The sequence below is a fragment of the Phascolarctos cinereus genome, unplaced genomic scaffold (genome assembly GCF_003287225.1).
Source record: "Phascolarctos cinereus isolate Bilbo 61053 unplaced genomic scaffold, phaCin_HiC Scaffold_7;HRSCAF=346, whole genome shotgun sequence".
In the NCBI taxonomy this organism is placed as follows: domain Eukaryota; kingdom Metazoa; phylum Chordata; class Mammalia; order Diprotodontia; family Phascolarctidae; genus Phascolarctos; species Phascolarctos cinereus.
This window is the reverse complement of record NW_027556180.1, coordinates 70,383,672-70,409,059: the sequence shown is the minus strand read 5'-3', so window position 1 is coordinate 70,409,059 and position 25,388 is coordinate 70,383,672. Positions and strand designations below refer to the sequence as shown.

Genomic DNA, 25,388 nt, shown 5'->3' with positions numbered 1-25,388 from the left:
GGCAGAAAGCAGAAAAGAGAAAAGAATTGAGATAAAAACAATTTTCTTTTCAAAATCTTTTTTTTCCTCCAAATTGAGCTGTTGGAACAACACAGAGATAAGATAGGAAAGCTGCCTTTAGAAATGTATCTAAGTTGAGTTTTTCAAAAATACCATGTATAAAGAAGCAAACCTTCTATTTTGCTGTATATTGAACTAGGAATTATATTTAACTGGTCTATCATGTCAGTGGGTCACACAGCAATAAAGTCTCTTAATTTCTTCTATAAAATGCACTGAATCGACAAAAGAAAAAGCTAGGGTAAAAAATATTCAAGACACAATCTCTTGGAGAAACTAAATAGTCAGCACCTTTTAGACTGGGGTCAACCATGTGGGGTTGAATTTAAAATAAAAAATTAGAAGTGCCATGATTTTTCATAGTAATCAACTAATAAACTCTAGTCCTTTAAAACCTTTAAAATAAAATGCTAACATTTAAAAGTGGGTCAGTGTGAGGAGCTCATTCATCTAGATAATCCTGGCAATCAGATTTCGAGGCTCATTTCTCAGTTATCCAAGGAACATCTTAAGTGTTGGTCAAAAGGGATTTGCCCAGTTATGTTATTTCATTTTTGTATTCTTTCACAACTGAAGGCAGAACAAGGTCTCAGACACAGCCAAGACATGAAGGCTGCAGACTTTCGGTAGGTTCCAGGTCAAGGGCAGCTCATATAAGTAAACAAAAGCACTGTGCATCTTCCTTAGGCAACAACCTTTGTCTACTAACTACAGTGGTTGAGGAAGAAATAAAAGAGTATGGGCAACAGAGAAAGAAAAAAAAACACCCAGCAGTAATCTATTTCAGTTGATACATGGCAGCAATTCAGTAAGATTCATTAAGCACTTATGATATGGTTTCTGCTAGATGCTAGGCACACAAATACAAAAACATAAGTATATGCTTTCATGAGACTTACATTCTACTGGAAATGAAACAAAATGAACAAATCTGGTTTAAAAAAAACAGCTTTTTATTAGATATTTTTCTGACTCTTATACATAATAGGAAGAATGAGGTAACCTGCTATCATTAGATCTGAGAAATTGCTATCTCTACACTCACATGTGGGTAAAGTCCAGATTTTCCATCTCACTAACAACAATAAACCCAAGCTTTCTAGCAATCTAGTAATTGAAAGGATAGAAGATCAGAGTTGGAAGGAACCTCAGAGGTCATATATTGTAGCTCCTGTTCAAAAAGTAATCCCCTTTACATCCTCCTTAATGTGTAGCTCATCAGCCTCTACTTGAATACCTCTAGTGATGGGTAACTCACTACTCATCAAAGCAACCTGCACCACTTTTGGACTGCTCCCACCAGCTTCTAAACAGGATTTCTACACATCTCTAGTAACTGGCCCAACATTTTTTTTTTGCATAAAAAGTAATGTTTGCTAGTGATGCTCCTGAGGCACCATGAGGAAGTGATGTGTTTTCTGAATGACCACAGAAAGATTACACCACATTCAGTTTAGATTTAGTGTTGGGTTCAGCAGATTTTATTGTACACTATTTGAAAGTAGTTCATCCTGACATGGGATAACCAACAGCTTCCTATCAACTAAGATCCATTTACCTGGTCTTAGCCTTCTCTGCCCTGCCACCCCCTCTACTGCCCCATCCCCCCACTAGACTGTAAGCTACCTGATGGCAGGAAGCATGTCTTATTCATCTCTGTATCCACCGGCACCTAAGACTGTGCTTTGCACATAGGAGGCACTCAATAAGTTTGTTTTGAGTGCGTGGAATTATTGAACTTTCCTTTTGTGAGAATTCGAGTTTAAAGTTCTCCAAAGGAAGAGCTGAGACCATGAGGTTTCCCTGATGGTTTAAATACACATGATGAGTCCTCCTAACTAAGGACTATAATCTTAACTGTAATCATCTCTTAGAACAAGGCCAATGGTAGGGCTAGTTTAGTCCTTCCTTGGAGCTGGGCAGGGTTCTGGATCCTTCTGCACATGGACATGTGTTTCCTAATCACAACACAGACATTTTTCTTATTCTCTCCCCTTGTCTCTCTCCTACTTATAATTCTGCAAAGAAAATCCATGGTACTTTGGCTGGTTGCCCTGAGTTCCCAAGGGAAAATTCAAGTTCTGTTCCAGGTCCATCTCTTTAGGGGCTTGGAAATGGAAGGTGGGACAGTTCCTTATGGCCATCGGCCAAGTAGGTCAATCCCGGCTTTTTGGGATAAGTGAGGCTGGCCATTTTAAAAAACTCTTCTGCGGCATCAAGAGTAATGAGACGATCCTGTCAAAGCAAAATGCAGAGGCGTGAGGCAGGGCTGCTCTCTCAGGGTAGTGACAAAAGACTCTCAAAGTCACAGCTGAAATTCCTACATGATGACATCATTTGTTAACATTTACCTTTAACTTACATGAACTGATGCGAAGTGAAATGAGCAGAACCAGGAGAACACTTATACATTGTAACAACAATATTGTACAATGATCAACTGTGAATGACTCAGCTATCCTCAGCAATACAATGACCCAAGACAATTCACCTCCAGAAAAAGAACTGATGGAGTCTGAATGCAGATCAAAGGATACTTTTTTTTCTTACTGTATTTTTCTTGGACTAATATGGAAATACGTTTTGCACGACTGCACCTGTATATCAAAATGCTTGCCTATTCATGGAGAGGGGTAAGGGAAGGAGGGATGGAGGGAAGTAGATAATTTAGAACTCAAAATTTTTTTTAAAATGAATTTAAAAATTGTTTTTACATGTAATTAGGAAAAACTAAAATATTAAATAAACATTTACCTTTAGTCAATAAATACATAATTATTTAACACTTTGTTTAAATTTTATTAAGTATTTCCCCCTTTGTTGAATATCTCCAATTTATCCTGTCTATAGCTTATTGATACATGGTTGTTCAGATGTTGTCTTTCCTGTTAGACACTGACCTCCTTCAGGCACATGAGCACACACACACACACACACACACACACACACACAACACACACACAAATATCCCATAGATATGTCCATAGTTGACAATGTCAGAGCTAGATATGACCTTAGAGATCATTTACTCAAGTTCCTCTTTTTACAAAGGAAGAAACAGAGGCCCACTTTTCTATTTAAACAAGGCTACTTGTAACTCTTCTTTTTTCAGTCGCATTGCTGTATCAATAATCAAGCAACAAGCACTTATTAACATTATTAAATTTAAAATTAATTTTAAAATTCAAATAAAATTTGTTAAATTTAATTATTAAAATGAGGATGTTCATAATATTATTAACTATTCACCTGTATATAGTACTTCATGGTTCACAAACACATTTTCCTCACAACTCTGTGAGTGCAAATATAATTACCCTTCCTTGAATTTTACAGATGAGAAAACTGAGGTCAAGGGAAGTAAAGTGATTTGCCAAATATCAGCCTTGGAAAATTTCAGAGCTGAGATTCAAATCCAGATCTCCAGTCTTATAGGTTTTTCCTCTGAAGGCCCTCCCAACCCTGACCTTCTGTGATCCATTGTTCCAAGACCATACCGCCTGATTCCTGGGTGCCCTGACTAACTCATAGGGTTCTTGTGAGCATCAAGAGAGATGAATATGTATGTATGAGAAATGTATGAGAATGTATGAAAAAATTCTCTGTGACTTTAAAACCTATATGAATGTTAGCTATCATTATCATTATCTTTCACCAACAGGATTTCTCACTTGTTGACTATTGCAAAGATACTGACTGATGATGAGGCAATGGAAGGAGTGCCAAATGTGGAGTCAGAAAACCTGGGTTCAAATCCCAGTTCTGCCACTTAAAACTTAGGTAATCTTGGAGGTCACTTAATATCTCTTCATCTGTAAATCATCTGTAAAATGAGGAGGTTGGACTGAGCTCATTTATAAACACGTCCCCAACGTGTGACTCATCAACCTCCACTTGAGTATCTCCAGGGATGGGCAACTCACTACTTATCAAAACAAAATCTCTTGGGTCCCTTCCAGCTCTAAACCTATGATCCAAAGACCTTATGACCAAATCCTAGGCCTGCTAATTACTACCTGTGTAACTTTGACCTCTCTGGGCTTCAGCTTCCTCATCTATAAAATGAGGAGGTGTGGGTGAGGTTAAATGATCATTAAAGCCATTTCCTGCTTGAAAATCCCATGATCCTATGATCCTATGATACGGTGGAAAGTATACTAGACAGATTCAGAAGACCTGGTATCTGGAGATACAAATAAATGTAAAAGTTTTCAGTGTGGTCACAGTCTAATTGGAGAGACAACAAGCAAACAGATATGTACAAACAAAGTAAATATGGGATAAATGGGAAATAATTAACAGGAAAGCATGTTTTAGTTAGGGAAGTCAAAGGAATGATAAGGAAGATCCTTCCCAGCTACAATCTCTATGGCGCCTTCCCAATTCCTCTAAAATCCCATGACCTGTGACCCAGAGCTCAATTCCCTATGCCATTAGATACCTTCTTATTTGCCCTGTTCAAATCTTAATGTCTCAGACTATTTGTATAAGGGGCAAGAGGGAAATCCAGGGAACAAAATCTACCTTCAATGAACTGTCTCATCAGCTCATAGCCAACAAAGGAATACCAAAGCTAGATTTGTCTCAAAGTCTAAGATGAGTTGGTGGAGAGGGTTGAAATCTCTCACCAAGCCTAGTCCTAATATAAATATTAGGCCAGTAAAAGCAAATAAGTCAAGAAATAAGGGAGGCACTGAGGTCAACAAGCCTCCAAGGCTTCTTCTTAAGACAAAAATTTAAAGAGCCTATGTGTAAGTCATTATGTCAACCACCTTCCCTCCACCCACTGACTCTCAGATCACAAAGAGAATGCTTCCTGGGATTCCACTGTCACATGCCACCTTCAACTTGAAGGTCTAGGAAATACCAAAATCCATTCTTTCACACGCTAAGCAGAAAAGGCACGAGAGTTTGCTGTAATTTTAGGGCAAAGAAAGCAAAAAGTCATCTACTTACCACCACAAAGAGGTACCTCTCTGAGAGCTCCCAATTTGTTGGGAAAATATTTGTCTCTTCAGCAAGTTTTAACAATATCTCCCGTGCTTTCCTCGTGTTCTGAGAGTCACTGATGGTGCTGAGTTTAGTCACTGATAACAGGGAGTCTGCTTCCTTCTGAAAGCCTAGAACAGAAAAGTTCACAATTGTAAAGCAGTGGTTTGACTAGAAAATGATTTCCCTACAGGGAAATGATTGTTTTCATTGGGATGCATGGGAGAAATCTTCTGTATCCCTCTCCCATCTCCTTGCAGCCTCTCTTCCACAACCCTGAGTATTCATTGCCTCCTCACACCCTTATGCTTCTTTCTGGGTACCCAAAGCCACAGGTGGGAAGATCCACCCATCTCAGCCAGCCCTCCTCCTTAAAACTATGCACTTCACTCTTCCTTCTGGTTACCTATGGATCCAAGCTGCCACGTGGTGCAGTAGAAAGGAGCACTAGACTTGGAGTTAGGAAACCCAGTTCAAATGCCAATTCTACTATTTATTAGCTGTGTGTGACTAACTCTGATTCTCAGTTTCCTCTTTTGTGAAATGGAGATAACAGAGGAGTAGCTGCTTCACCAGCTAGAGAGCTGTGTGTGACTCCTTATCATTCCCCTAACAACCCAATTAAAATAATTCATGCTAAAGTGTGAATTGTATGGTTCTCTAAGAATGTTCACATTTTAGAACGAGAGCTCTAATATGAATCTCCAATGATAAGTCCAGCAGAACCAAACCCCAGGCCAAAAGAAGAGAGCAGAATCACTTGACTCTATGTTATTAAAAGGTTATAACCCCCACTTTAGCATATTTCTGCTTCCATAAAGGAAGACTTGCCTCCTTTGAGATTCATAAGATCATAAACCAAGAGTTAGAAGGAACCTTGGAGACCATCAGATCCAACCCTCTGATTTTACAGATGAGGAAACTGAGACAAACAGAGGTTATATGATTTGCCCAGGGTCACAAAGCCAATAAGTATCTGAGATAGAACTCCTGATCCCAAGCCCAATGCTTTATCCAAAACTGATAAGGATAATTATAGCTCTTACCTCCCAGGGTTGTTTTGAGGATACAATAAATAAGTAACACCATATAATAATATAATGTAAAATAAAGTGCTTTGAAAACCTAAAAGCACAATAAACACTATCATCATCGTTATTATTATTAACAAATAAATGATTTTTTTAAAGTGCAAAAAAAATTATTGTATTTGATACCTGTATAAGCAGGGTGATAAGAATAATAAAGCTAGCATTTTGTATATAGCAAGGTTTACAAAGTGTCTTGTCTTATTTGATTCTCAATAACCCGGTGAAGTAGGTGCTATTATTATCCCCATCTTACAGATGAGGAAACTGAAGCTCAGAGAGGTTAGGTTTCTTGCCCAAGGCCATGCAGCTAATGAATGTTTGAGGCAGGATTTACACTCAGGTCTTCCTGATTGTAAGTCCAGCACTCTACCCACTACATACTCCCTAGGACCACATAACTTTAGTGGAATAAAAATATGGTACTTGAAAACCAAGGTGTGTGTATATATCACTGAGACATAGTGAATTATGAGATAATGAGAACATTATGGGCCTTTTTTTTTAAGCCATTACATGTCTTTAAGAGAGAAATTAGTGAGCAAATAATTCACACAGAGTAATCAGGCAATTACCGGGGCACTTTTAGTCAAATCAAAAAAACAAAACAAAAAATCCAAGGAAGATAATTTTGGAGGAAAATGTTTTTCTATGTCAGAACATTTTTGTAAGAATGTGTGCACAGTGAAAAAAAAAACACACCAAACCTCATTAAATAATCATAGCCCCTCAAAATGAGCCTGGTAATCCTACCAGAATCCATACCTAAATCTTCCAAAATGCGTTTCCATCTGTTTCTCACTTCCCTTCGAGTTCTCCGTAAGGTGTAGATGTCGTAGTTGAGCTTTTGCCACTCCTGTAGGATAATCATAAAACAAAAAGTCACCTTTACTTGTACCTCCCAAAGTGTCCCTATAGCTTGCTCTCAACTTCCAGGCTTTTTAAGCAAATGGGGCCAAAGAACTTGTAAGCCATCTATCTCCTCCTTAGTGTATAAAAAGCAGTTGCCATAGGTTCAAACACACTACCACCCGGATCCTACTATGGCAGAGCCCTGGCTGCCATTAATGAGGAAGCATCAAACAGCTGCATTTCTCTACAGTCTGCCCTATCTTCCCACTGTGGGGGAAATGGAAAGCTTACAGATTTTGAGCTAGAAGAGACCATAAAGTCTTCCCAGTCCACCCCCTCATTAGACTACTTCCTGCCTGAGGAATTTCTACAGCAGCAAATGAAGTCTTGCACTGTGGAACCTGAGCCTTTCACTGCTGAATTGGAACCGAAGGCGTCAACACCAGTAGGAGTCCCCTGCCAGAGTGCCCTAGAATGACCCGACCAGTTCAAGGAAAAGTAGGCTCAATGTCTGGTAGACTAGTGCCAACTTTAGGCTAATAAGAAGAAAGAATGTTAAACCTATGATCCCATGAAATCTGGCCTTGCAATCAAAGCTCTCCCAGCTTTGTAGGATTCCAACAGAGCTTGCACTCCCCTGATGTAGCATTCAAGAATCCGGGGTCACCCCCTCAGTTCCATGCAGATGGTAGAACTCCAGTGGTAGGTATCTCATGACAGGAGCAGGCCTAAGAACAAAACCCAGGCCCCCATCTTCTGAGCTAACCCTGCCTTTCTTGACAAAGGGTACTTCTTAGGCGCTCAATTATCCAAAATTGCCCAATTCTGCAGACTTCCTGTTCAGCTGCTCTTATAGGAAGCCTCCTTGTAGGTCATAATTTTGAAATCTGAATCCACTCTCTTCAAAGGAAACTTGAGAGCTAGGTATTTTTCAAAAGGGCAGTTACTGGGAAGTGTTTTTGCAAGGGTCCATAAGGGGGTCACGTTATAAATGATCATTTTCATACCTCCCCAACCCTCTGTTTCCTGGAGCTTGACAAAACAAGAATGTTGGCCCCATGTATTCACCATAAAGCCCTATTGCAGTGGCTCTGTCTAAAAGGATGTGCTTCTAAATGCTCTAAGGGGTAAGTCTCATAATACCTTGGCTCCTCCAATTTCATGGAAAACTCTTTTCTCTTCAATGAAGACCTTTATTCTCCAGGCTAGTTTACTATTTCAAGGCCAACCTTGCTCCTCGCACATAGAGTTTGATGGCCAGTTAATTCTCACAGATCGGCTCACACTGTGTGAAGTCACAAATAAAGAGAGGGTTCCTTGAATGCTTTATCATGATGACATGTGCTGACTAACCTTTGTGGCCCCCAGCTTTGGTGTTGGGATTTACAGGAGAAAAGTAACGATCAATTTGTACTGGTATCATGTCCTGGAAAAGGCATTGATCTTGGACCCAAGAAATCATAGTGGAAAGGGCAAGGGAAGGGAATGAGCATATATCAAGGACCTACTCTGTGCCAGGCACTGTGCTAAGTATTCTACAAATATTATCCCATTTGATAATATTAATATTAATCAGAGAAGTATAGATTTGGAACTAGAAGAGGCCTTAGAAGTTACCTAATTTAATGCTCTCTTTTTTTTATACAAATAAGGAAACTGATACCCACAGATGTAAAGCGACTTCTTCCCCCCACTCAATAAACCCTAGTGGCTCCTTATTTACCTCCAAGGTCAAGGATCGAGGGCAGCTAGGTGGTACAGTAGATGGACTTGCAGGTGTGGAGTCAGGAAGGCTTATCTTCCTAAGTTCAAATCTCACCTCAGACACTTAGTAGCTATGTGACCCTGTGCAAGTCACTTAACCCCATCTGCCTCAATTTCCTCATCTGTAAAATGAGCTGGAGAAGGAAATGGCAAACCACTCCCACACCTTTGCCAAGAACAGTACCAACAAAATAAAGTATCAAGTCTAAAATTCACTTCTTGGCTTTTAAAGCCTTTCACAACCTCACTTGTACTTTACTCCCCACTACATACCGTACAATATAGTAATGCTGGCCTTCCTGCTCTTTCCCACATGAGACAGTCCATCTCCCAAGTCAATACCATTCCATTGGCTGTCCCCCATATCTGGTTTGCTCACCCTCTTCACCTCCACCCTCCTGGTTTTTCCTGATTTCTTGTAGGACTCAGCTCCAATCCAACCTTCTACAGGAAGCCTCTTCCACCACTACATGCAATGGTACACATTACTTTAAACATAAAAGAATAATAGGAAGATAGTGACCTGACCCAGACCTATTCCTATCAAACTAGCTGAGATAAATGAGAAGATTATCATTATTATTATTGGCTTTATATAGCACTTAAAGCGTTCAAAATGCTACATGTGTATGTGTATGTGTACATACATACACGTGTGTATATGTGTATATATGTATAAAATCTCATTTGATCCCCACAATTATGTGAGACAGTCATTATTGGTGTTGTTTCTACTTTAAAGATGAAGAAACTGAGGCTCAAACAAGGTCTTCAGAGAGTCAAAAAGTGTTTAAATTTAAAATCCTTAAAATTTAATGACAACTTATGAGCCTTAAATTCCAACAATTTCCAGGTCCCGTGACCACAAGATGGAGGACTAGACATTTTCTCTGACCCTGAAAATGACTCAAATGTCTCCAAAATAGGAATTAAATGCAAAAGATAAAGCAATTTCACCTGTCTAGGACACCAAGAACCAAATGAGGTAACAATTCAATGTGCTAACAGCTGAGAAGGCTAATCTCTAATCCCTAATGTAATTACTCAGCAACTCTTCCCATTAGCCACTATGCTCTGAAAGGGCTATACAAGCCAATCCAAAGTCTTGCCATAGAAATGAAATGGCTTGTTCTGACTGGGACTGCAATTGGAAGTACTCTGTGTTATATCAGAGCTCAGCCAGAGAACTGAGAAACCTAGGGCAGAATGCCAGCAGGGTTGGCACTCCACTAAGTCTGAAGGAAAGAGCCCAGCATCCAGCCAGTGCCATTTCTGTCTCTCTATAAGCCACTTGGGGGCTCAGATTGAGGCCTGCAAAACATGAATTCCCCATTATGCTGAAGATTTATTTAGTTTTGAGGTCCAGCTCCCAGGGAAATCATCAAAGAGGAAAGAGTCAAAAACTGAGCAAGAGGGGAAAACTGAAATTAGCAAATATTTTAGGAAGAAGAAAACTCAGTTAAAGTTGTCAAGCATAAGCTCAATATTTTAAGATATGAAAAACAGAAAGTAATAAAGCTTCTAGATCAACTAAATAAAAACAGACATGTATAAATATTATAAGACAAACAAAAATGAAAGCAACAACTGATTAGACAGAGGAAATTGGATTCCTAAGAGAAAATGGAACCACAATAGGATGTTCCATAATGATAGAAAAGAAAAATAAGAATTGTGAAAACATAAAACACAGTGCCTGACATACAGTAGGTGCTTAATAAATGTTGATTGAGTGACTGAATTTATGGCCTGTATGGCAGAAATAATTGGCAAAATAGAAAAACTTGAATTCATAGTGGCCAACCTTATCAAAGAAGCAAAAGAGGATAATTGATTGGTAATGCAAATATACAGAAGAAAAAGACAGCCTGGAAGAAAATAAACAAAAAACCAATAATGTTAAGAAAATATAATCTCTATACAAGCAAAACATTGATCTCAAAAACATGATGCGTGGACAACTTAAGGATTGTAGGTCTCCTAGGAGAACATGAAAAATTAAAAAAAAAACCTGAACATTATAATGCAAGAAAAAATAAGAAAATTACTCAAAATTTCTAAATGTAGAAAAGTGGCAAGTAAAATTATCCAGATTGCCTACAGAAAAAAAAACCCTATGCTGTAAAACTCCAAAACACAGTCATTCAATTTAACAATTCCATTAACAATAATAAATTCTTCAAGGAACCAAGAGAAAAACCTTTAAACATAAAGGAAAAAAATCGAATAACAAAATTATTCTGCCCTCCCTAGAAACCATGAGGGAATAGGAAAATGGGCTCCAAATAGCAAAGGAGCTCAAGAAGTAACCCAAAATGATATATCCTGAAAACCTGAGCCTGAAAACAATGAAAAAAATAGAGTCTTAATTTTTTTTAAAGAGGCTTTTAAAACATTCCTACCATATCTCCTGCAGAAATGGGTATGTCAACAAGTGAGATATAATAGGTGGGGAAATGGCCCCGAAGGCAAGGTCTGTAAGACAACAATATAAGAGCTGTTTAGAAGAAGAAATGAAAAATACCTATCTTACAAGAGAGAAATATAGAGACTGAAGATGAAATAAAGAAGCATAAGTTCCATGAATCAAAGAGTAAAAACTCTAGAAAAGACAGGAGGAAAATAATGAAGAAAACAAGGTGGGGAAGGGGAATCCTTTTTAGAAAAAAAACACAGAAAATGAACATTTTAAACTGAAGAGTAATGAAGTAGGAAGGGGAAGGGATTTCCTTGACTACTTAAGAAAAGATAGGAAGATTTAAATGATTACATAAAAGTGAGAAGTTAAACAAAATTCTGGAACTAGGAAAAGGGATAACAAATGGAGGAAGATGGCTTTGAGGGTGAGAACAGAGCCTTTAGGAAAAGGGCTATGTTAAAGTATATTAAGCTAAAAATAACTAGAGACAACATGTCTTTTCAGAAGAATAAAGGAGGAAAATCTGATTGGGGGAGGGGAAATCATTAGAGACAAATGGAGGAAAATACAAATCTCTCATAACTTTAAATGTGAATGGGTTAAACAATCAAATAAAATGAAAAAAGTGAGATTTGATAAGGAAACAAGACCCCACAATCCATTGCTTACAAGAAACACACCTAAAAAACAAAGACACAAACCGAATAAAAATTAGTGGCTAGAACACAATTTACTATAGCTCAAGTGAATTTTAAAAACCAGGAATTGCAATTATGCTATCAGATAAAGAAAAACAAACATTCATAACATAAAAAGAGAATTAAAGGAAAACATTTTGCCAAAAGGAGTCATATATAGACAACAAAATAATATCAATGTTAAACTTAAATGTTCCAAATGCTTTAGCAGCTAGATTTATTTTTAAAAAATTAATTGAATTGTAAAACCACAGACATGGACTTCATCTAGCCTTCTTTCCCTAGGAAACTCATCATTGGGAAATCTCATTCTCCTGCAAGATTGAACCAGCCTTGGTACTCACATCTTATCAATATCCTCTAGTCATCTGATTATACTCTCTGACTAGAAAATAGGGATATGAGCTGCAGTGCCTCCATCTAAGGATGGGACCCAGCAGTCTTCTCCTCATTTCCCACCCGCTACCCTACTTTTAGACTTCTTTAGATTTCTTTATCATGCCCCGACTCCTGGTGCCTTCTCCCTATCTTCCTCTTTCTCCTTTCCCCTACCAATCCTCCCACTTTTCAGCTTCTTTGAGTGTTGTCTTCCTGCCCCCATTAGACTGTAAGCTCCTTTGTTTTAAGGTGTCTTTATTTTTATTTATATTTGTACTCCCAATCCTTGTGCTTGGATCATAGTAGGCACTTAATAAACATTTATTGACTGACAATAATAGCAGGCAATTTTAATTTCCCTCAATCAGTTTTGGACAAATCTAACAGAACTAAAAAATAAAAGCAAAAACAGAATTGAACAAACTTCAGGAAAAACTGGGGTGGTGAAGTGATCAAAGATACATCAAGTAGACAAAGACCAATCTAGAGCTGAAAGGTATTGGAGGTTATCTAGGGCTCAACCTCCGTATTTAAAGATAAAGATAAAGTTATGGGGGCCGCTAGGTGGCATAGTGGATAGAGCACTTGCCCTGGAGTCAGGAGGACCTGAGTTCAAATCTGGCCCCAGACACTTGACACTAGCTGGGCAAGTCACTTAACCCCACTGCCTAGCCAAAAAAAATAAAAATAAAAAAATAAAGATAAAGTTACTAAGACTGTGAGAGGTTAAGTAGGCTAAGTAACAAGGCAAACCCAAGTTTTATATCTTAAAGCAACAAAATGTGAGAGAATGAATTCATGCCATTTAATAAAAGATAACAAGATAGCATTCATGAACCATGGGATCATGTAAGATTATAGGGTTTGAGCTTCAAGGGACCTTTGAGGTCAGCAAATCTAACCCCTCTCATATTACTGATGAAAAAAGTAAGACCCAGAGACTTGCCCAAGGTCACACAGTCCTAGAAATGGGATTCAAACACAAGCCCTCTAATTCCAAATTCCATGCTCTTCCTCCCGAATGATAAAACACAACACACAAGAAAGCATTAACTCTGTCCTGAATTCCCACCTCTGCCTAACTAGGCAATGAATCAAAAATCTGCAGTAAAGTCACAGCCAAAACTAGAAAAATACTGAAGGGTATGCTGGTAAATGTTTAACAACCAGCTCTCCAAAAACCAAATGTAAGGATGATATCCTTTTAAGTTTAATCTGCATCATTAACATGTTCTCCATCATTTTTTTTTTTAGATCTACACAACGAACAAAACAACAAACTAAGCCCTGGCTTGTAGTGTTTGCTGACTTGTTAGATGTAAATGTTCACACTGCAAATTTAATAAGCTCTCAAGAGCCCTTATAAGCTAGTGCTAGCTCACCTCAGGAGATGCTTTCAGATTAAAAGAAAGTGAACATAAAATGAGTCCAAAATCCATTTAGCGTCCTTAGTATGTGTGACCACCAAGCATATGGACTCGCTTGGATTCTGCATGACCGTTGGCTGTACCCACTCATTTTGCCAAACTGCTGCCTTGGCTTTCATCTATTATTAATGAGCCTAAGAATGGAAGATAGCACATTACAATTGTTTCAAGTTAAAAGATAATTGATCAAATGTCAGGCTGGCATCGTGGAAGGTCTAATCTATTAAAAAGTGTCAAGTAATTTCTGCTTTTTCACATGCCATCAAGAACAAAATCTGATCTCTAAGGGAAGGCAAACTTGTGACTTTTTTATTATTTGTTAAAACAGTATTATATCAATTCAAACTTGTACTAAAATAAGCCATTAAAATATTTTAAACTCTTTGCATTTTTAAAATTAACTTCAAAAATGAGTGATTTGTTCATCTAGAATAGGAGCTCTTAACCTGAGAGCCATAAATTTGGGCTTTTAAAAATATTTTTACAACTATTTCATTATAATAAGTTTCCTTTGTTATTCTACATATTTTAGTTTATTCATTTATGAACATTATTCCAAGAAGGGGTTCACAGATTAAACCAGACTGCCAAAGGGATCCATTATTCAAAGTTAAAAACCTCTGATCTAGAAAAATGTTCCCCTTAACATGTGGACTTATTCCTTTAACATGTCAAGAAACACTAGGAGATTCCAGTATGAAGGCAATAGGTTAATAGGATTACTAGATTACCAGGTTCAGAATGGAATTTGGAGGCCACTTAGTCCAAACTCTTCATTTTACAGATGAAGAACTGAGGTCTATTTGAATGATTGTCCAGGGTCACACAGCTAGCAAGTGTCAGAGGCAGGACCTGAACCCAGTCCTTTGACACCTCCATTCATCTCCCAGCAACAACTTACACTAGCAATAGCATTCAATATTTGCTAAATCATTTTCACCCATGCTTTCTCCTTCCATTGTAATGCCTAGGAAAAGAAATGTAAAAATATCCAACATTTCTAAAGTGGTTGAGAGGGGTGGATGGGGAAGGAAGGAGATGAGACTGGACCTTTGATTTCATTGATCTGTGAGTTCATAGGGAAATCCCAGATGAAGGGGCTCTCCACCAATGTCAGTAGGCGCCTTATGAACAGAAGAGAGGCACCTGGAGTACTAAGAGGTGACCTAGTATATGTCAGAGGCAAGACTAGAACTCACATCTTCATGGTTCTGAGGCCAGCTCTCCATCCATCCCACCATGCTGCCTCTCATGATTGTACTTTACAAAAGGCTGTTTTCACAAACACCTTTCAGTAAATCATAGTACCTTTTGTACCTTTAGTAAATCATAAACATTTTGATTACTGGGGAAACTCTGAGGCTTAGAGGGTGAGTGTCTTGCCTTTGGTCACACAGACAGCAGGTAAAACGAAAGGGGTTCAAACCCCCCACCACCTGATGCGAGGCACATTGCTCTTTCTAGAATAAGATACTGCCTCTCCTTAAGAATACTGTATTACCAGGTCATACATGGAATACTGAGATGCAAAGAGAACTGAGTAACCTGTGATGGCCAATTTACTCTATGTTCAGAAAAGGGTAGCTAGTATACCTATTCATATGTGCTACACAGAGGTGCCTCCATTGTTTACTTAAGGCTGTCCCTTACAACTATGTTCCTGACTACCCAATCGAGACTCCAATGCAGAGACAAAAGAGGGGGGGAATAGGAGGAGAGCAGGCAAGGTACTAGACCTTAAGCATTAATGACAACTCTAAAGTAGAAGGAAAAGGGGAATAAATGGGAATAAACCCTTAGCCAAGCACACAGAGAGGACACTCAGCCAGGCTTGTTCTCAATGGGACCCAGGGGACCAGCAGCTCTTGTTAAGCTAGAACCGATGGAGGGGAGTCAGGATAGCTGTCTGTGGACAACTCGCTTCATCTCTCATGTTCTAGCTAGCTAAGACTCTAATAATTGCAGAGAAGAGGCTGATCTGCACTGATAGAGGGAGTTCCCCCACTGTGAACTTCCCATGCTGATGAAATCACAAGAAAAGTCCCTGTTCTGACATGTAGGGTGAGACTACATGATATCTGAGCTCCTTTCCAACTATGATATCTTCTAAGTGTGATGCTGCGGAACAGAACACCACTGAGGGCAGTGGTTGGAGCCCACTCATACTGGCTCTCCATAGTCACCTGCTGAATTTTCAGTGGGCACACTTATTATACCTGGGAAATCAGCATATGCTACAAACTAGGGCTTGGTTTATCGCTCTGTTGATTGTCTAGACAAGAAAGTAGTGGATAAAATGTAAATAATACAGATTGAACTTAAAAATGTGTCCTGTGTATGCACGCACACACACAGACACACAGACACACAATTTAATTTTACACTTCATTGGTTTGTTGTTTTTTCCATTTGGTTGGTTGGTGTTTTTATTTACCAGCACATCCTGGTATTGAGACTTACTCCTTTTCACTCCCCAAAAGGCAGGGAGAACTGTGTAAGGGAGAAGTAGCCTCATGCAACATTACACTTTGCCCACAGGAGGGCAGACCTCCTCAGGTCTGCTTGCTTCCTCTATCACCTGCATGCTTCAGAGCCAAAGCTCTGGTCAAAATTCAGGGTCCCCAGTGAATAGCATACTTGACTGATTCAGTGTGCTTATCTATATACATTGCCTTTCTAGAAAGGGGATGATTTTTGATTAAAGAATGAAGCAACTCCAAGAGAGCCACATGGGGGCATTTAGAACCACTGTCTGGTAAACAATTTATTGAAACCATCTAGCAATTGGGAGAAGATTCTTTTTGTCCTGTTGGTCCACCCAGTTTGTGTGACTTTGACCAAGTCATATAAACTCTCTGTTTCCATGTCTGTAAAATGATAAGAGTGGACCAGATGATATCTGAGGTCTATACCTTCTAGCTCTAAATACTCTGGTACCATGATCCTATAATCTCTAAGGTTCTAAGATTCTATGAAGTTTGGCCCCAAACCCCACAGCTATCTTTATACTTCAGTAGTGTTCATTGATAAAGAATTTTTAAAATGATTTTTATCATAATTTGTTATAATTTCTCATATCTGTGCAAATGTACTTTAAATACAAATAATTACAAGAAGTATTATAGTTTTCCTTTGAAATAAACATTTTCACCTTCCTTTTTCTGGTACGTGCAAATGTTCTGTGTCCACCAAGGCAGCGTGGTCCTTAAAAGGTATTCTTAAATTCTAGTGCTTCTTTTAAGCTATAATTACATTTAAATTACAAATGGCACAACCATTTAGTTTATCTAGGTGGTACAGTAGATAGAGCTCTAAACCCAGCATCAGAAATATCTGAGTTCAAATCCAGCCTTACTTGCTGTATGACCTTCAGCAAGTCACTCAGTCCTGTTTGCCTCTGTTTTTTCATCTATAAAATGAGCTGGAGAAAGCAAAGGCAAACCACCCCAGTATCTTTGCCAAGAAAACTCCAAATGGGACCACGAAGAGTCAGACGTGACTGAAACAACTGAACAACAACATAGTCCCTTTGTTGAAGACATCCTATATTTGCCTTTGCCAGTTTCACCTTTCTGTCTATGGCATCAAAAGGTCTGATATGGAGGAAGCAAAAGGTTAAGGCCAGAGTCATGGTTTTTTCACCTCTCTCTGTATATTTTGATATATGGGGATCAAATGAGTTAACATAAGTAAAACACATTATAATTTTTCTACTGCTGCTGTAACTACTACTGCTGCTGCTGCTACTACTGCTCCTGCTGCTGCTGCTTCTAATGCTGCTGCTACTGCTGCTGCTGCTGCTGCTTCTACTACGTCACACAGCCAGGGGTCAGCAGAAGCTCAGAAAAACTAAAGCTTCCCATGGGAAATCCTTGACCTAATTCTTTATCTAGTTTTTCAGATAATCAGGAGGCAGTTTATAGCTACCTGTCTGCCGGCAGAGTAGTGAGGGAAATTAAACTGGGAGGCAGGTTTCATTTTTTTTTCCAGATTCAGGGGTTCTTTGGCACCCACTTCTACCAAGCCAGTTGGATAAATCTGATCAGGCTGTTCCCACTGGATGGCAAGGTGTATTGGAATGATACTATTGTCACCTTGAACCCCAAATCTACTGGTTTGTTTCTTTCACTGCCAGCCCTGTTCAAGTATTTGAAGGGCTTTCATGTGGGGGAGAAAAAAGAATTAGATTTTGATCTGCCAGGCCCCAGAAGGCAGAATTAGGAGCACTGATAGGAAGTTCCAGTGTCGTTGTGAGGATCTAATGACATAATATTGTAAAGTGCTTAGCATGGTGCCTGGCAAAGGGTAGGCACTATATAGATGTTACCATGTTGTAATAAATTGTATAATCAACATATGGACGTTAATTGTATTCAAGACCATCTAGGCCAATTTCTTCATATTATAAATGAGGAGACTGAGGTTCAAGGTGAAATGGCTTGTCCAAAGTCTCACAAGTAGAAAGCTGAGGCAAGATTTGAACCCAGGTCTTTTGCTACTAAAGTCATTATCCCATGGTACCTTTCAAACCTAGTTCTCCAAACTCTAAGACATATTCTCTTTTCATCACCCCATGCTACTTTTCCTATTGGGAGATTTCTGGCCTCCCAGCAAAATTCTACAAAAAGAGTCCAGTCCCCTACGGCCTCTTACTACCAGAAACACCAGTGCCATGTGCAGTGAAGGGTCCTATACTTTCTGGGCCCCTCAAAAGTGCAAAGGACCTAATAGGTGTTCCCAGATGACTGTGTCACCTAGGTACATGAGTTAGAAATAGCCATCAAGAAGCAGTTTTTACCATTTCCATTAGTAACCCAGTCCAGTATCTAATAACTTCATTAAAGACAAATTCCTTTAACAGGTGGATTGATTATTGATCTGGTTTTGGTGAAATCTATTAAACAAAAACTTCACATGTATGTGTATACGCGTGTATGTGTGCATTACATATTATACCACACATAATATGTATTTTATATATGTATACATATGTATGTATATATATACACATATGCATGTATATGCACATACACATATATCCTTTCCTCACTTACTGGAAAACCTATTATTTGGGGTTCACTAAAACATACTTTGTTCAGTATTTATTTGACATGGCCTTCAGGGAGTGTGGGATGGAAGACATCAACAGAGAGGAAGGAGTCAACACAGCCCTATAAAGACAGAAGGAGAAGCTGGAACATGGGCCTTGGCTCAGCAGAGCTGAGCTCATCACCAAAGCTAGACAGAAGAGGGCTATTTAGAATAACTAGGTAGGGAGGGAAAAAGAAAAGGAAAAAGAGGAAGGAAAGAAGGGAGAACACTGAAGGCTTGCAGTTTACTGTATTCAAACTATCAAAATCAGGTAAAGAACACCCTCTACGCAGTACAGGAAGAGTTTTTCAGCTCAGTTATCATTTTAATCTAGTGAAGTAATTTTGATGTCCCAGGATTTTCCTTGAAGTTTGAAAGGTTAGGGTTTTTTTTTTCGTTTTGTAGCCTAAATATCTTATACTGTAGAGTTAGCACCTTTCTTCTACTTGGTTTTCTTTAGAAGAGCAATTGAGAATAGCTTATCATGAACTATCTTACTTATAATTATCTTCTCTATATTCAAAGTCTATTATTAAGGATCCTTTTCTTCTCCAGGCTAAATAATCCCAACTCTTTTCACCTTTCTTCCTGGGTTCTATTTTCCAACTTTTCTATACTTTCTATTATCTTTTCTGAGCTCTCTCCAAATTACCTTTTTTTTAAATAGGGAGCTCCAAACTAATTCAATTTCTAAATAAATCTAATTACAGTTTCTGCATACTATTAAGAAGATTTCAATGTCACAAGTGGCTTTCAAGCAAAGATATAGAAGAATAGAAGAGAATAGAAGACCCAAAGAGTCTTTACAATCTTAAAAGGCAACTTCATATAGTGGAAAGTGTGCTTAACTTAAAAGTCAGGAAAACCTACGTTTGAATCCTGCCTCAGAAGTTAAAGTTTTGTAACCAAGACGAACTCACTTCCCTGAGCCTCAGTTTTCTCATCCATAAAATGGGAACAATAATTGTACCTATCTCACAACATTACTCTAAGGGTCAAATAAGATCGTGTTATATAACATGCTTTGCAAACCTTATAAATATCAGCTATTAGTATTCATAACATTCCATGAAAGTGGGATTCCTACAACATCTTGGTTTTCTCCTGGCTTCAAAAGGCAAATATTCTAAAAGGTTTCCATTGAACTTTTAATATCTCACAAAGAGTCTTATTTCATTCCCAGTAATCAAGTACGTCTCAAAATGCTACCAATTCAAGCCAACAAATATTTATTCAGTGTCTAGGATATGCAAAGTACTTTGCTAGGTTCTGGGAATACAAAGACAAATATGAAACAAATAATTATAATAGCAAATATATAATGCCTTACGTTTTGCAAAGTACTTTATAAATATTATCTTATTTCATGCTCATATCAACTCTGAGGATAGATGCTATTATTATTCCATTTTTTTTTTACAGATGAGGAAACTGAGACAGAGGTTAAGTGACTTGCCCAGGGACAACACAGCTAGTAAGTGTCTGCCCTCACTGATAGCAAATTCAGATTGCTGGGTACAGATTTCGTTTTTATAACCTTTCAGGCCCTGAGTATATGGCCAATTGTCATCCTTCTGAGGCACCATAAAATAGAAAAGTAAAGCATTTCACAGGAGATGGTAGGGTGAAAAAAAAGGGGAGAGGGGTCAGTCAAGGGAGAAAAGGGGAATTTGGGGAATGCAAGCAGCAAGATTTATATTAACTGAATAAGAAAACATTCCCTGTTCAAAGGCAAGAGACATGATGAAAAAACCAAATGCTTTAACAATTGTGAAAGCAATCCTTTTAGATAAAACTGTAGAGTTTCTTATCCAAGGTCAGCAAGTATTTGCTGGAACAGCCAATGAGACCATCTACTTTACATAGTGATTGGAGACTTCCTAATATTAGGCTACAAAATGGTTTGCTGATTTCTATATTTTCAGTCCATCCAGATGTATTGAAATGATTGTATTCCCTCCCCCCACCCCCCCCACACAAAAATGAATGAAGAAGAGTGATATGAAATAAATTTGGAAAGGTTAAGTTAAAATCTGAACTTTAAATGCTAGGCTGAAGAATTTGTATTTTATCCTAAATGCAGCAGGGAGTAAATGATCATTTTTCAATAGGAGAATGACATGGTCCAACATATAAACTGGAAACATTACATTTGAGTGCTCTAGGGAAGCAGGGGATACCAAAAACATTTAGGAGTTATGTACCATGTAAAAAGTAGCCCTTTAGTAATTACCTCTAGAAACACAGGCTACCCCACTTGTTTATAATTAAACACCAGGTTTTATTAGGTGCTAGTTATGGGCACAAGCTGAGACTCATGGCCAAGTCATCACCTCTATCTCCTGAGTCCTGAATTCAACAGCCATTAGCATTTTTTAAGTCCAAATATATTACTTCTTTGTTGGATATCCTGCCCATTAGTATAGAAGGCTTTAATTCATCCAAATAAATCCCTCTTGGCAAAGATACTGGAGTGGTTTTCCATTTCCTTCTCCAGGTCATTTTACAGAAGAGAAAACTAAGGCAAACAGGGCTAAGTGACTTGCCTAGGGTTACATAGCTAGTAAGTGTCTGAGTCAACATTTGAACTCAGGAAGATGAGTCTTCCTGACTCCAGGTCCAACACTTTATCCATAAGCCAGGTGGTAAAGGGTTACCGATTGGCCCTAATCAAAATGGAAGAAAGGGAAATCTGTGGAGCAGCTTTGTGTTGTGGTACCACAAGAAGGCACAAAGTGTCAAAAAGCACAGAAATGCCAATACCCCACCTTCTAGAAATGTTTCAATGTCAATGGCACTGACCACTAAGATAGACAAACCATAAGTGGGTGTGAAATGGACTGAAGACAATGATTGCTTTCATTATGTGCCAGCACTCTTCTCAGCAAAACTGGAAACAGATCCCAATAGTTATTGGAAAGGGCTTCATATGACTTTCTGTCACTAGGAACCTCAGCTCCAAGCGACATAACAATGCAATCATGACCAGAGCAGGAAAATCATCATAGAAAACTTCGTCCCTAGATTAGATCCCTAGATTAGACAAAATAAGAGATGGTATTGAGGAGCTACTAAAAGGAAATGTTGAAGACCTCAAAATCATGGAACATCTCCCCTTAATACAAACTCCAGAAATTATACCTAATAATGACATGAAGGACAAAAACAATACTGGTATCTCCAATGATTTTGAAAAGGAGATGGTAATACTTAGACTGGAATTTTTTAAAGTCCTTTTTGAGCTTAATAGCATGAATCCAATTACCAGACCAACTATAACAATACAGTAATTTCAAAAAAGCTGCTATCTTTTTCCTTTTTTTTGCTAATCATTGTGAACAAATGCATTCTCCCACAGTATTTGACAGAAAGTAGAAAAAAACATTTCAGGACCTGTGCACAGTAATATATATGGTAGCCACTGCCATGATAATATAAAAAGAATGATAGAAGGAAAGGTGAAGTTCTCAAAGAACATCCCTGAGATCATATGTCAAACACCACCATGGCAAAAGTAGAGAGCTCTACTGAAGATCTCTTTAGGGCAGCTAGGTGGTGCAGTGGACTCAGTGCCAGGCCTGGTGTCAGGAAAATCTGATTTCAAATCCGGCCTCAGATACTTACTACCTGTATGACCCTGTGCAAGTCATTTAACCCTGTGTACATCAGTTTCCTCATCTGTAAATTGAACCGTAGAAGGAAATGGCAGCAAACCACTCTAGTATCTTTGCCAAGAAAACCCCAAATGAGGTTACAAAGAGTCAGACATGACCGAACAAGAACCTTTTTATATGCTTAGCTGTTTCAAGCAGTTCAGAATACATTGTGCTTAACATTCCTAGGACTTTTTGTTCCATCCTTTTTGTTTCTCAGACAATACATTGTTTTCTTATATTTAAGATACATTTTAATGATACCATTAATAGATTTTGTTTAATTGCCAAGTGGTATTACCAAGTGATATTTTAACACCATTAACAGATATATTTTTAATATTTAATGGTTTAATGTTTAATTTTTGTGGGTTTTTTTGTTTAACATTACCATTAAAAATGCCATTAACAATACTATTAAAAATTAAAAACTACAAACAACCATCATTTATAAATATTGCCTTTGTAGATTATTGCAAAACCTTTGACTCACTTTTGCACTCATGGCTTTACTACCTCTGTTGATTCTCTTTCTGGATCTCTTTATCTTTACTGATTATTCAAATTGGTTCTGCACTCTGCTGAAAATATACAAAATAGACCCAAGGATATCAAAAATTCTACAAAATTTGATGTCATGTAGAAAACTGTTCACTGTTTAAAACATGCCAACACAATAACATCAAGAAAAATTCATATAAAATGTGGTGACCCAATATAACACTGAATGATATAGCAGGATAGCAACTTGTCCCAGGATTGTTTCCATCTGCATCCCACTAAAAAAAATAAAGCATGTGAGTAGTAGTAGTAGTAGTAGTAGTAGTAGTAGTAGTGTAGTAGTAGTAGTAGTAGTAGTATAATATACTGGAACCAGAGCATTATCACAGATAAAACTGTCACCCATAATTACTCACACAACACTGACCCACAAAAATTCAAGAATATTTTTAATAGATGTTGCCATGCTAAACACTCATAACCTCTAAATTATAGTACAATGAAAAAATACTGAGACAACACAAGAAATCAAAATTATGTGGGAACATATTATCCCCATGTTGTGTTAATATCAAATCTTTCTATGTGTTAGATTAGTTTCTCCTTTTGATATTTGCAGCTAGGCACAGGTAAAACTGTGAAGTGGGAAAAGTTTGACTAGACTGGCTCTCCATTACTTCCCTATTCATGGCTTCCCTCTTATTTGTGGGTACTACTCACATGTTCAGAGTCCTCTACTGTAGAGATTCTCCCGGCAGCAGTAGCCTATTCTGCACCTATTCCTGCCTATCCTGGGTCCTCCCTCCATTCAAAACAGGCCAGTCCCGATTCCCATCCCTTAAGGGCTCTGTTCACAGGCAGGTAGCCAGATAAACAAACTGGTCCATTATTAATAGATGATAGGCTAATTGAGTTAACGTGAGGCTAAGCAGGTTTGTAGCAGAAAATAGTTTTTAAATTCTTACTCCTTCCCAGATAATGATTTAACATTTTAATTGGGCTTCCAAGGGCTTAGACCAAGGCAGTGACAAGAGGTATGTCTTTCAGCCAGCCTGGCAGGAGAGATATTTTGAGCATGCAAGAACTAGCCCAGTCTATGACTCTCCAGAAATGTCACCTTGCTAAAACGGGGAGCAGCAAAAGCCAGAGGGCAAGAAAGAAATGAGTCAGGAATGAAGGACAAATATCCATCCCCAGAACCAAACAACTATGAGACTCGTACACAATTCCTCCTTTACTCATCTCCAAGAGTCATATAATCTATGGCGAATTCCAGTAACATTATTAATAATAGCTGACAATTGCTGTTACAAAGTGACCCAAGACCAAAAAGATAATTTGCTATGTTCCGTTTAGCCTTTTTCAGCCAAATGATGGTAATAACTATTACAGTCAAATAATGGTAATAACTGTCAATCAGTCAAATAATGATAATAACTATTACAGGGTACTATGATCTGTGAAAACGAATAATAATGCTAGATAATAATGAAAAATCAATAATAATGATATTTACATACTGCATTATGATGTGTAAAACATTTTATAAGCATTATCTCCTTTGATCTTCACCACCCTGCAAGGTGGGGATCTAAAGCTTAGAAATATTAAGTACAATTAAGACAATTTTGTGAAATTCTATTTGAATGTGTTTTTTTTTCTTTTAAGCACTATTTTATGAGGACTGGGACAGCTAGGTGGTACAGTGAACAGAGCACTGGGCCTGGAGTCAGGAGGACAGGAGTTCAAATCCAGCCTCTGATACTTACTAGCTGGGTGACCCTGGGCAAATCATTTAACCCTGTTTGCCTCAGTTTCCTCATTTGTAAAATGCCCTGGAGAAAGAAATAGGAAGCCACTCCAGTATCTCTGCCAAGAAAACGTTAAATGGGGTCACAAAGAATCGGATGAGGTTGGAAAAATGACTGAACAGCTTAAAAGGACTTGGCTTCAGTTTTTTCATTAGCAAAATGGGAGGGCTGGACTCCTTGTCTTCTAAAATCTCACCCAGATCTAAATCTATAATATTGAACGCAGGTCTTCCTAAATTTACATTTACATAAGGAGGTGCTTCCTCAAGGGTTTGTTTGGGTGGTTTTTGAAATTTAAATCAAGGTTTTCCTTATGAATGGAAACCCTTACAACTGAAGCTAGTCATTTAGTTATAATAACCCAAATTAGTTATCTAATCTTAAATCACTTTGCCTCTCCAGTCCTCAATTTCCTCGTCTGTAGGAAATGATGGAGGTCAACCTAGATAATCTCTTTTTTCAAGCCCTTTTTGGCTCTAAAATTCTATGATTTGGCCTGCAAAAACTACACTTTCCCATACCTACACAAAACACATAAAGGTTTGGACCACAGAGCTACTGCAGTTATACCTGGCTGAAGAAGCAGGCTGAGGAAGTCAAACTGCAGTACAAGAAAAATGTGTTCTGGCCCTTACTGAATGAGTGACCTCTTCAGTT

The 25,388-nt window shown here is 38.2% G+C and overlaps 1 protein-coding gene across 2 annotated transcripts in view; it reads right to left on the bottom strand.

Moving 5' to 3' along the window:
- Nucleotides 1–995: 995 nt before the first annotated feature.
- The window catches only part of MREG (melanoregulin), a 64,747-nt gene continuing 40,354 nt past the window's right edge, over nt 996–25,388 (bottom strand). For both annotated transcript variants that reach the window (XM_021002877.2, XM_021002878.2), the window contains exons 3-5: nt 6,903–6,993; nt 5,017–5,180; nt 996–2,295 (exon numbers count right to left, since the gene is read on the bottom strand). In XM_021002877.2, the coding sequence (XP_020858536.1) occupies nt 2,161–2,295; nt 5,017–5,180; nt 6,903–6,993 (390 nt within the window). In that variant the 3' untranslated portion in view covers nt 996–2,160. The remainder of the gene's footprint in view (nt 2,296–5,016; nt 5,181–6,902; nt 6,994–25,388) is intronic.